We start from the raw sequence: 13793 nt of genomic DNA on the forward strand, positions 1-13793 counted from the left end.
AATAATGATATTCTCTTTCCTTAGCGTAGTCTTTGTCACGCTTCCTTCAAAAGACTGTTATTCAGTAATTATGATTTACATTTTACTGCATTATTTATTTTCTCCTGCTGCTTATGTATATATGTTTGTAATTTGATATTGTATTTTGGTGGTTTTTTTTCTGTTTTTGTCTATTATTTGTCTGTAAAACGCGGCCCCAGGGAAGACCCTTTAAGGGCATATCTGGGCCTTTCCGTGTATAAATACAATTTGAATTGAATTAAAAAAGAATTTGCAATGAAAAATAACTTTATGAATAATATTTTCATAATTTACGATCGTATTCGCTCCAAATAGCCTCGAGTGTTATTTCTCTCTTTAGGCAATTATATTACTTTTTATTAGGCCTATTAATATTATAGTTCTTTAGTAGGCCTATATAGACTGGTTTGGCTTTAAGGAACCAGCAGAAGCTGAGACCATAATACCTAAAACGAAGTAAGTTTAAGTTTAATTTCCAATCAATAGAATACACTTTTGGCCTACTGTCAGTTTCCACATTCATATGTCACCGTTTGAAAATATCGAAAATTAATTACGAAAATGTATGCAGCGCAAACCTGATGATGAGTTTGAATTATGGTAATTGCATGTTCCATGAAATTCACGGGTCAATAACTTGACCATTGACCACTGACCTCCTGTCTGAGTATAATTAACTTGTTAACTACTAATCTCATTTACATAACACTAGAAGCATTGAACGTCAACTTGTGAAGAATGACAATAACATTGTCATGTTAAGAGATTATCCTCAAATAGCCTATTGACTGATGACTGGGGTTAGTTTCTTGGTTAGATAACAATTTAGGTATTAGTTTCAACACGGAAGGAAACGCACCATAACTACACACCTAAAGGAGCTATTTCAAACAAACTTTGTGTGCATGTATGCTTTATCTAGAGGTATTCTTTATCTGCTGAATGTATGTTGAATTCATTTTGCGAACGCCTCAGAGAACGCCCAAAACCTAGTCTGGCCTAAAGTTACCACTGCCAGATCAAAAAGAGTTGCTGGTCTTGTGCTTCATCGGGATCATCGCCAGGGCACCAACTCCATGGAAAGGACACTGTTTTAAAAGATCCTCAGCTTTACAGCAAGCATGAATCGGATGCGAGATATTACAACTCGGATTCCAAATCAGGTAGGTTTATGAGTGGCATATTTTTTGTTATGAACACACGTTATTAATTAAAGAGGTGCTAATTAATGTTTAAAACTGTTTTAACAAGTGGGTATAGCCATGGTATTGGTAGTCGTTCTTTGCACATAAAGTAGATTCGAATTCCCTGTAGTAGCCTATTCGTGTTAAAACATATTGTTAAGGGTAGACGAGGTGTTGTTGGTCGAAGCAACCAAAAAATCGATTTTCATTCTCTAGATCAATAAATTATTGACAAATAACACCTTGATGTTTTGCAAAAGTTCATTCTACACATTATATAATTTGAAAACCTGCTTAATTTATTGTTGTTAATGAATTATGTACATTTTACAAAAGTGTTGTTGTTTCAGCCCTCTTTACAACATAACTCAAGAACCACAGGACCTACAAAATTATTTCTGTGATATTTGAATTCTTCTACACGCTCGCAAGGAAATGAGCAATGCAATTTTTGCCAAAGCTCATTACCATTCGCAAGATGTTGTGAACTACCAAATCGCAACACTTTAAAATAGTGTATTACCTTAATTTCTTAAATTGTTTGCTTGGTTTTCTTCCCGGGTTTTCTTATGGATAATCGTCTTTTTTCTTATTATAACATGTATAAGTTTGAATTATTGAGGCTTTCGTTGAATAGATACCATGATAAATGAATAGACTGCTCCATTTCGAAAATGGCTCGTTCCTAGGATTGGAATCATTATAGTTTAGTTGGAAGGAAGGAAGAAGGAGCTATTGTCACGTGCACCCTCGGAAATCAGAAAAAATGGGTAGAAGACGATATAAAGCTATGTTTAAAAATTCAAAAAATGTCCCTATGGGTCAACAATACATGGGTCAAATTTTCATAATTACAGGGTTAAAATTTCGAAATTGCTCCGATTTTATCAAAGCCCATAACGAAGGTTCCGTTTTTTGGCTGGCCACACAGTGGTAAAAAATAAAAGTGCTCCGATTTCAATTATTATGGTCTCAAATTGTTCGTTATAAAAATAAGGAATAATTTGCACTTTCTAGAATGTTATTGCTAAAATCCGACAATAAAGGCCAACCCCCATTGCAGTCTATAGGGCCTTTTAACGAAACATCCTAGATAGTGAGAACTATTCCTTATTTGAGTTCATTTCACATAACGAACAATTTTAATTTTTATACCATTCCTTGTCTTGTCTTGTAGGTATACTGTCCCACGCCCCAAAGTCGGAGCATTTCTGCTTATATGTAACAGATAAGTCAAAGTATACTTTTTCTGAATTTTTGACAAATTTTGAGCAATTTTGACATTTGCCTGTTGTTTGATATTTGACCCCTAGAGAGAATTTTTGAATTTGGCAGACATCGATTAGAAGTTGATTTCCGAGGGTGCACGATAGTCCCTTCTTCCAACTAAACTATTACATAAATTATCACTTGGTAGCCCTTGGTATCGTAAAGCAAATTTTACCAAAAGCCTACTGAACGGCAACGACGCTGAGTCAAGTTCAAAACTATGTACATTATTTTGTAGAACTTCTGTCAGAATGATTGAAAGGGTAATGGGATTAAATGCATCGTCAAAATGATTGATCCCTGATCAATATTTCAAGTGACACGACAATTAGCTGTCAACCCGAGTATGAAATGATTGTTAGACATACAAACTACTGTTTTTAGAACGTTACTGGGAAATATTTTTCAATAAAATTTACGGCAGCTTACGGTGTCATGCTCATGCACATAATTCCTGAAAAATGATATAGGATGTGTGTATTGATGAGAAAACCTTATTTGTCAATTTTATTTTTCAAAAAAGCGTTTTGCTTACGCCATTTCTTGTTATCTCAAAATCCCATTGATTACTATACAATGTACAGGGAATGGTTTTTGGCACTTTGCCAATTTCTCAAAGTAGCCAAACTTTTGACAAGAATAGTGTTGTTCACGGATCGGGTGTATAGTAATTTGTTCCAGCTTTCATATCTAACTAACTGTGCACTTGACAATAAATAAGTGATTTGATGGGGCATAATGAATAATGATACGGACTATGGAAAATATTTTTTTTAAACCTCATTTTTTTTCTAGCCTTGAAGTTGTACAATAGATGATCGTGCAAATCATGTTAAATTTACCGTATTTGGGTGCAGAGATACAGTACTATGCATGGGGAACCATTTTAACAGCAGCACCCATATTTTGTGCAAAAAGATATTGAACTTTTAATGCGGCTGTAAGTTGCAGTCCTGCCCCCCCGGACCCGGGGATAGCCGGGGACTTAGACGGGAATGTAATTTTGGAAACTGTTACAAACATGTAACAGTCCCGGCTATTTAGTCCGGCTGCAAACCATTGTTTTATTTGGTTAGATGGTTTTACCAGTTAAAGTTAAAGTGTTTTTCTTTGTACAAAATGTGGTACAAAATGAGATTATGGGGGATGTAGAATACCCATGAGCAATTCAAGATTTCAAAGGTCAAAGTTTATACAGGGGTCAAAATTCAAAATTGCACAAATTTTTTTAAAAACCCATATACCAAAATGTTCCTCTGATCCTAAGGATTCAGAAAAAGTATAGTTTGACCCACCTCCAACTTATCGTTTCGGAGTTATAAGCCAAAAGGTCAAAGGTTAACTTTGAAGAAGCACAGGGGCTGAAAGAGATACAATGCTCCAATTAGGATGAAAATGGTCTTAAAATGTTGGCACTGTTATCTCAATCGAATAAAGAAAGTTATAACAAACTGTAATGACTCGTTGCCTAAGTAAGCATTCAGAGAAGTACCAGTAGGTCAACATCAGTACGACATGTCAATTGACAATGACCTATTTTGACGTGTTACCAAGGCAAGCGGTCATTCTAGGTAGTCCAAACTATTCATTATTCGAGTTGTGGTACAGAAAGACCAATTTGAGACCATTTTCATCAAAATTGGAGCATTTTTCAATTTCAACCCCTGTGGAGTCCGCTATTTAACCTTTGACCTTTTTGCTCATAACTCCACAACGATAAGTCGTAGATATGTAAAACTATATATTTTCTGAATCCTTATGACAAGGGGAATAATTTGACATATGTTTAAACAAAATTGGACAAGTTTATAATTTTGACCCCTGTAGGCCTATAAACTTTGACTTTGGATATCTCGAATTGCCCAGGGGTGACAATTTTACACCCCTCGTAATCTCATTTTGTACCACCCACAGAACAATAATCCAGAAACAAAAACACTTTAACTAGCAAAACCAACTTACCTTGGTCTGCCACCGGACTATAAGTCCTGGCGGGGCTGTGCATTTTTTCTTGTACATCCAGGGTAAGTCCCTGCCCAGTGCCCCTAACCCCGGGGCAACCTTCGGAAAGATCACGAAACGTGTATGAATTCAGAGATTCCAATCATAATATCAAAGAGCCTGGATTCCCCTGATAAGTAGATAGAACAGATTGGTGTTTCCCCCGCTTTATGACCCTGCACAGTTGAGAGTATTCTTTTATAACGTCCTGGATAGATCCCCGGCCCTTTCGATATGTATTACATTAGATCCCCGGCCCTTTCGAGATGTATTACATTAGATCCCCGGCCCTTTCGAGATGTATTACATTACAAGTCCCGGCTACGGTCCCCGCTATTGCCGGGTTCCGGGGGGGGGGGGGTGATTGCAATTGACAGGCACATAAACGGTGGGCAAGTTCAAAGTTGCTCGGACTTGGTTAAAAACAACAAAAATGTATTCATCTAGTCATAAGAATTCAGAAAAAGTATAGTTTGACCTATCTACGACGTATGATTATGGACCTATGGACAAATAGGTAACATTGTGACGTCATAGGCCGAATTTTGGCTCCACAGGGGGCGAAAATAAAAATTGCTCGATTTTGTTGACAGTCTCAAAAAAAAAGAAAAAAAGAAAGGTAGATTTGAAAACCAACTTTAAATTTTATGTATATAATTGGAAAAGAAAGTGAAACGTTGTTTTTGAAGAATCAGTTCTATTTTTTTTTGACAATGGATAAAAAGTGTTGAAAATTTGTTGATCTCGTGCGCTAGTTGGTAATGTTTAAATGTTGGCATGGTCCAGTGTATGATGCGTAAACCTCTTTCTTCCCTTGTTTGTTGAAAATGGTCAACAAGTATTGATTTTGAAAGACCTGTTTTATTATTTTCTGATTGGAAAATAAAACGTTCTATTTAGGTTGGGTCAGTATTTTTATTTATAAAAAATGTATGCGAGGCACCGTCACATTATCAGTAAACTCCTGGACCAAACCCCGAAATGGGATACCGTATGTACGCATCTATAAATATATAAGAAAATGTGCCTGTTCTTTTACAAACAATAAACGAAAAAAAATCACAAACTATCTATTTCACTCTCCTTACATTGCAGCCTACACCCTATAATCCCCAGGATTCCAAATGGACATCAACACACGTACACTCGGGAAGTCTGGACGAATCAAGAGGCCAGACGGCTTCAGGACCCTATGCAGACGCACCTGCTTCGAATCACCAACAAACCAACGGATCCAAGAAAAACTCTCAAACCAAAAGGTCTAAATCCCGCTATGGTGGTGGTAGCAGATACAAGAGAAATCGAACCATTTTCAATGTAGCACAATTAGACGCTCTGGCAAGGATCTTCGAAGAGAATCGTTATCCAGATGCACCATTGAGAAAGAAGATTGCTGAAAGACTTGATATTGATGAGGAAAGAATCCAGGTAAGGGAAGTGATATAATGCAAATGGTTACAATTACAGAGATCTTGTTCTAAGTATGTGCACTTAAATTGTAGTTCTTCAAATGGTTCACGCGAATATTACCTAGGAAATGTTTTCTTAAAGCCGATCCTATATTGAACACACACATAATTTATGAAATAGTGTATGTTTACATGGTTTAAGGGGTACTACACCCTCGATAAATTTGTGTCTATTTTTCATTTTTCTCAAAAACTAATAACACAGTGATAACAAAGTTACGTATATTATAGGGGCAAGGAATCAATTACTACACTGGAATTTCAGTGACCCAAGACAAGCAGTTCGTTATTTATGATAAGAAAAGAGGTACCGCTAGAATGTACCTCATTTCCTATCATATATACTGAACCGCTTGTCTTGAGTCACTGAAATTTCAGTGTAGTAATTGGATTCCTTGCCCCAATAATATACATAACTTTTGTTACCAGTGTGTTATTATTTTTGAGAAAAATGCTAAAATAGTCACGAATTTACCACAGGGGTGTAGTACCCCCTTAACCTACATAACATGTCGTGCACAATAACATATAGTCCACCTGCAAAATCTGTCGTCATCTTTCGGCAAAGTGAATTTCAGGGGTGAAATCAAAACATTTTGCGTAACATTGCCGCATAAAGTTGAAATTTTCGTAATTTGTGGGTTTTAAAAGGCTGACAAGGCTTTAAAAGTGTGGGGGGGCTGAAGGGGTGGGGAAAGAACAATATTTGTCATATGGTTGAACCACACAGTGGAAGTCCGAGAAATTGACTAATTTGCTATACATTGCAAAATAATGGGAACATAGTTTTGTTCTATACTGTTTTATTCGCAAATTGTTGATGGAGCGCTTACCAACAAGATAGCTTGAATCAAGATTTTTGGGTTTTCAAAATACCTAAATTAATCGAGCCATCTGAATATTTCTTGTACCTCCTCTTATCTCTTTCTTCCATGTTATTATGTTTTATTGTGTTTTTAATTCACACAGATTTGGTTCCAGAACCGAAGAGCAAAGACACGGCGTACACAACGTGAAGACAACGATGGTAAATCACCTGCCAACAGCAATCCAGATGCCGGGCCAATGAACGAACATTCACCAGGTGTACCCACACCTGACGCACAAAAGACGCATCATCACATAACAGGTTCAATACCTCCTGTAACCGATTCACCTCAACAGACAAACGGCTCAACATCAAGTATAACTAGTTCGGCGACGTTTCCATCAACAACCAGACCTGCGATTACTCAAAACGACAACCGTGGACAAGTGCACCAGAGTCACCACGACTATTCATACGGGTACGTTGAAATTGTTTTTTATCAGTTCGTCTTCTAATATCGAGCAATTATGGCGATAGTGTAGTTTTTCCTGTATCAGGTGCGCCTGATGTGTACTATTTATCTTATGATATGATATCTTATGATATGGAATAACATGTTTTGAAATGAAAATGATTCTTAAAATGTAATACTAACATAGCAGCGATTATGCCTTGAGAACATCAAGATCCGCACTAGTATATACCAACTGGGGTGGTGGACTTGCGATATGAATTTCCCGTTAGTCAACATATCCACTAACTGTGTGGACCAAGATAGTGTAAAATTCGATAACAAAGCACAAATATAGCAACGTCAATTGGTATCTGTTTAGGGACAGACTTTGCATTTGTGTATTATATTTCGTCGGATATCACTGACTAATACTCTCAGTATTGAAGGCATTTCACGATGTTAAATATTTAATGTTATATTTCTTATTTCATTTTTGTCTGCAGCAAAGGACATTCTTCAAGCAAGCAATCGGTGAGCACTGAACCTCGCGATCTAAAAACACCCACGACTTGTGTGACCACCCCAAGTCCAGCACCATCAAATCATTCGTACAATGCTTCTCATACTCCCAGCATCGTCACATCACCTGTACCAAACACAAATTCCTACACACAGCATTATGTATCTAACAGTAATGGACATACTTCTCGTATTCCTGTTAATAACACAGGACGATCTACAGAAGGTCGTTTGAGACCAGAAACTAGAGTTACGAGCCCGCCACCAAATCAGGTCTGCACCCAAATACCCGATACAGAAAAGAACGAACTCTCAAAGGCTCTATTTCGATTTGGTTTAGCAATAGGTCAATCAGCAGGCCTCGATGTAGACGCCAATCAGCTAGTGGAGACACAGGAACTAGAACAGGCAGATGCTGCTTCACAGGTGCTTTCCCAACGATGTTTACCTGTTAAAAAGAGAAGGCGAAAACAACGCATGTACCCTAATAGTGATACTTCTTCCGATAGTGATGAAGATAATCCAAGGAAACGTCGTCGACGAATACCTGGTGGTGAGATTGATAGAAGTGGACCTCCTAACCGTCTTGCAACAGCTGTCCCCGAATCTGATCGCACACTGCCTGCAATATTACGTAATGGTAACGCCGGCCAAGAGTTGGTGTCAGTGTTTGAAGGTGTTCCCGATTTGCTCATAGATGAGACATCAGCAACTGATGCCTTGGAAAGTCCGTTTAGCATTGATATTTTGTCTTCCCCTGAGCCTGAATCATCTACTAAATCACCTTCTTCAACATCGACAAGTTCGATGAGCGATTGGTCGGATTTTGAAGACACAAATACTGTTCCTAAATCTTATCACCCTGATCCTAGTTCAAATACGAAACCCTCAACTTTAGTGAATGACAAACATTGTGGGTCAAAAGTTAGCGGAATAAGGCATGATCATAAAGAAGAAGCGCACAAGACATCTGAAACGTATGGTCCTATTCGAATGAGCCAGAATGTCCATCCGTTGCCAAGACTAGAGCAGCGCCATTTCTCTACTCGTCCTGCTCGTCAGTATTCTCCAGTAGACACGGACCCAAGTGAGAACAGAGATGATGGGACTCCACACACTTATGCACATCACGAGGCTCTTATTTATCAGCCACAGCAGCGTCTACATACTGAATCATTTCGTAACCGTTCTTTCTCGGATCCTGCAGCGGCGCATCACTCTTCTCCTGTTCAACAAAGAAACCCACCAAATGTGACAATAAGTCCGCAGCAGCCTGAACAGTGTAAATCTACGCCACATTTGGCACCCAATCCTATGGTTTCAGAATCGCATCGTAATGATTGGATACCGTATGATACTTATTTGTACAGCTCGTCATCCTCAGCCAGTGAAGAAAATCGTCGTAATCAAGTGTCCGAAATTCTGGCCGAATCTCGCAAAATTGCCGATCACATGCCATGCTCTTCACCTGCGTCGCCGTTTTCTGAAGACTCCGGTACTCGGTCTCCTGCTAGTTGGTTACTTGCTAAATCTCCTCAATCTTTTGGCCATTTACAGCACCATGAAGTTGGTAGAAGTGATCATTATCTTCCTCATCAAGCGACTGCTTCGTTTTACGACCATCAGCTGCATTCATATCGGATGAGCGCTTCAACGCCAGCTACATTACCACATGGACACTTTCCCACTTACACGTCAGCCTCTCCGTCAAGAAACCAATATAATCCGCCTCCTTCCTTTTCACGGACTGATGGAAGCTCGCATACTGTGATTAGACCAGTACCAAAGTTTCCGTCTACGTCGGATTTTCATACAAATTACCGATCGTCATATGGTATGTGTTAGTATATACATGTATAAGCTTAAATAGTATTAAATGTTGAATGTTCTTGCCGTTTGGCGTTTGAGAGTCAAATGAAGGGAAATTATGATTAATGCCAAAACGGGTCAACATTTTGGTAACATGATTACGATTGTGCACTTAAGTTAAAGAATTGTATCTCTATTCGTGCAAAGGTTTATTCTTAAAAACGTACACAGCAGATCAGGTTTTCCTTTGTTATGTTTGTTTTGAATGTGTTTCTCTCTCTCGTGTTGCAAATTATTTGAAGCAGTCCTGCCATCTAGGTAGACTACTTAGTAGTCCCGCATCATTGGATTGACCGATGGCGCTATTTATCTTCCCCGACCACGTACCTGACCACGTACCAATCAATTTATTTTCAGTCAAGATACGAGTTTTTCACTCGGGGCCGATAAATGTCACTTATAGTTATACGCTAAAACCGGTCTGAAATAATTTGTATTTATGTGTTACTTTCAGTTCCCAAATCTGGATATATAATTTCAATTAATACAATTAGGCCAACAAAATTTGTTGTCCTTAGCTCCACCGCTCGAACCAAATTTTGAGAAGTTTTATTGTCATTGACGTACCAAAATTTGTTAAATCTCAGAAACTATTTTGTTCCTTTCAAACATTTTTTATTTTGTTTTAAATTTTAAAAAAGTGATGTAAAAATGACAAATCCCCAGCAAACAAAAGAATGGTTTCAAAACTTGATAAACGCGTTATAAACGTGTCTTGGTGTTGGTCGAAACGTTTTGACATAAATGTCGGGTGGTCATGAACACATTTTAAAAATGTTTGGTATGAAAAATACTACAACAGCATTTTAAAAATGTTGACAAAATGTTTGCAATATTTTTGGCAAATATTTTGTCAACACTAAATGTTTGCATCAAACTTCAAAAATGTTTTCTAAATGCTATTAATTTAATTAAAACGTTATACCCTTTATAACCCGACATTTAAACGTTTTCTGCCAAAAAAACATTTTGAGGTTGAGGCTTTATTGGTAAGTTCCACACATTTTAGACCCGGGAAATAAACATGATAAAGAAGGTTCGCACGCCCGCCCCTATTGTACCCCAGAAAAAGTTGTTGACGATAATCCAAACATTTTTTTTTCTTGGCCTTGGTTTTAAAACCATGGCCAAGAAAAAAATGTTAATTTAAAAATTATTGACAACAAAGATTATTATTTGTTCCTAAACATTGGAAATATAAGTCGAATATGATTGCTAGTGGTTGATTGAATTGTCTTTTGATTTGATTTGTTTTAGTATTGTAATATGCACTGGTGTTACTTTTGGTGTTAAACAAATGTAGGCCTATTTGTTTATTTATTAGGGTCTATTTGTAATTGTGATGGTTGTATGATACGGTTATTTGAATGTAAATTCGTTTCCAAAACTTTTTCAGTATTTACTCGGAAACGGCTTTTCTATTGAAATCATCTCATGTCACGTGATATTGTCATCAACTTTTGTCACCAGTCAAGTACTCCAATAAATGTAATCCAAGTAGGAACTCGCCCAGGGACGTGCATTAGGCAGCTATGGGGTGGATGGGAGAGGGGGGCAAATAAAAAATTCCTTCGGGGGGCTAAAGACGAACACTATATCCCGGTTGTATCATTTTGACCCGTTTTTATAGATATTGTATCATGTAAGGAGCTTCCTATAAAGGGCTTGATTGGGTGATAACACTATAGGGGCGGGCAGCACAGAAGATGCATCCTTTCTCTTTTCTTTTCTTTCCCTTTTTCCTTAGCCTTCTCGATTTTCTTATTTATTTTAAGGGGGGCACATTTCTCCTTCATTTTTGTAGGGTGCTTTGCTCTTTAATTTGTTGGCAGGCTGCGCCGGCATTTTGCCCCCCTCGTTGTCTACGCCACTGAACTCGTCCTGATTTAATTTTTTGACAATTTGATTCATTGGTATCAGGACTCGCCTTTATAACAAAAAACGTCGGTTAATGGTGCAATTATGCTCGTGTGTGCAGTTAAGGACTCCGACTGCAATAATCATGAGGGGGGTAAAATTTCCAAAAGGTGTGTCAAAAATGCTTTCCCCCTCCTGCTAAAAAATCTTAGTGCCCTGCCCCCTTGCAGATGACAAATTTTTGGGTTCCCAATTTGCAAACCTATATAGGCCTAGACCTATATATTGTGAGTGCAGCGAGCAGGAAAATGTGCATATTTAAGCGCTTGTTTTGTTTTCCTAATCCTTGAATGTGTGCCACCCACCCCCCATTGTACCCTCCCCAGGGCTCATAATTTATTGCACAGTCACTTAGAAGAACGTCGAACGCCAAAGTGCAATTGATTATTCAAAGTTATTGATAAACTAATTGATCTAAGGAAAATTGACAAAACGACTCAATTTACTTATTTTAATTGACTTTGTAAAACCTTAGATAGGAATTTATGATCACAAACAATCGGACAGGATTATACAGGGTGACATTCTTGTCAAATTATCTATGAACAGTATTTATAAATAATTTCTCTCCAGAATATTGAATGTTTTCGTTCTGGGATGGACTGATACAGGCAATCTGAAATATTACCCTTTACATGTTTTTTGTACAATATAATTTATTATTCCTTTACTTTTTCTCGGGATGTTATACGTTCAATATTTGTGAGTTCTATGTGCATGGAAAATAAACCAGACAGTTCATCATCAATTTCAACTCGATAATAGTTTATTGCGTGAAATTTCTGCGTACAATACGAATAAAGCATTATGATACAGTTATAGCATGGTTAGAGAACGTTAAATTATATAAGCTTCCTTATAAACTGCGCACAAAAAGTATATATCTTTTAGAAAAGAGCCCATCGTGGTAAAACAAAACAATAATTTGGTAAACGTATGTTTTAATTGATGTAAGGTCATATTGAATTAAAAGATGCTAGTATTAACATGCGCAGAATAAGATATTGTATCGATTCAATCCCGGGGATTCAATACACACATTTACCAAATTATTGTTTGGTTTCAAAATCATGGGCACTTTTTGTGCGCAGCTTTCAACAACAACAAAATAACCAGAAAGTTACATCCGCTTATACACGAAACCAAATTCTTGGAACCCAGCAAACACGAAAACGTTTGTTTTTTAATTTTATAAACGCGTCATAACGTTTAAATAACATTTAAATGCCGGGTTATCTAAGTCGTGAAAACATTTTGAAACGTTTCATAGGAAAAACACTACAACAACATTTTCAAAATGTTGTCAAAATGCTATTGCAAAATATTTTTTGGCAAACATTTGTGAAAAAAATGTCTTATGTTAAAATGTTTTGCAGCATGTTTTCAAAAAAAATTTCTGAATCTTATTAAAACATCACATACCCTTTATACATATCTGGGAATATACCATTTATTATTATGTATGGTGTGTATCATCAAAGTAACAAAACAACGACCAAATCGTTAAATCAGCGAAACTACTTCCATGACAGATTCTCCCTTATTTTGAATCAATATTCAAAACATATTCCGACATTTTCAAAGGACGATATCAATTTATCAAATATGTTCTCTAGCTAGTTGGCGATGGATGGACAAGATGAAACCTCAACTTAATATGGCAAGCCTTCGAGGTCATAACGTGCGGCTAACATGCAGGTCATTACGAAAGAGTGAAACCGCTGCTGCTGGATGTGGCTCGACAATTTACAGCTCTTTCGCGATCTGCGTAGCCTATAAATAAGTGAGTCGAACCTGGTCCGAAACCATATATTTAACTACCATCATGATCGCCAGTAATATCATATTATTTAAGCATTGCTTTACATTTGTTTTCTCCTCAGAGCATTAAAACATCTATCATTTATTATTGAATCAAATGATAGTCCCAATCCCCATATTTGTCAATTTAAACAGCATGCAAGCAGCAGCATGTATCAGAATACAATTTTATAATGTAAAACTACTTTAAAAATGCTCTTTACCTTTCGAAATGTTGTAAATTATTTCTAAGCATTCATGTTAAAACCTTTATTTGTATGAGGGCCATTTTAAATCCTTGAACATTTTGTCTTTCCAACTGTTCTAGAAAATTAACAATCTTTTTGGCTCTATCAGCCTCCGCTTTCTTGAGCTCATACAAGGAGTAGAGCGAGGGTCAAAAAGTTACTTCCGGTACTTGTAGAAGAGCAGATGTACTAAGAGTTTTCCCACCAAAATGAAGTTTCGCGCTACACAAATTA

At 37.2% G+C, this 13793-nt stretch overlaps 1 protein-coding gene across 1 annotated transcript; it reads left to right on the plus strand.

Annotated features, from left to right (window-relative positions):
- The first annotated feature begins 803 nt into the window (after positions 1-803).
- LOC140148995 (uncharacterized) lies at positions 804-10688 on the plus strand. Its single transcript, XM_072171128.1, has 4 exons — positions 804-1184; positions 5571-5903; positions 6914-7230; positions 7710-10688. The coding sequence occupies exons 1-4, from the start codon at positions 1143-1145 to the stop codon at positions 9568-9570; spliced, it is 2553 nt and encodes an 850-aa protein (XP_072027229.1). The 5' UTR covers positions 804-1142; the 3' UTR covers positions 9571-10688.
- The last annotated feature ends 3105 nt before the right edge of the window (positions 10689-13793 follow it).

Source organism: Amphiura filiformis, chromosome 3 (assembly GCF_039555335.1).
Source record: "Amphiura filiformis chromosome 3, Afil_fr2py, whole genome shotgun sequence".
In the NCBI taxonomy this organism is placed as follows: Eukaryota; Metazoa; Echinodermata; class Ophiuroidea; order Amphilepidida; family Amphiuridae; genus Amphiura; species Amphiura filiformis.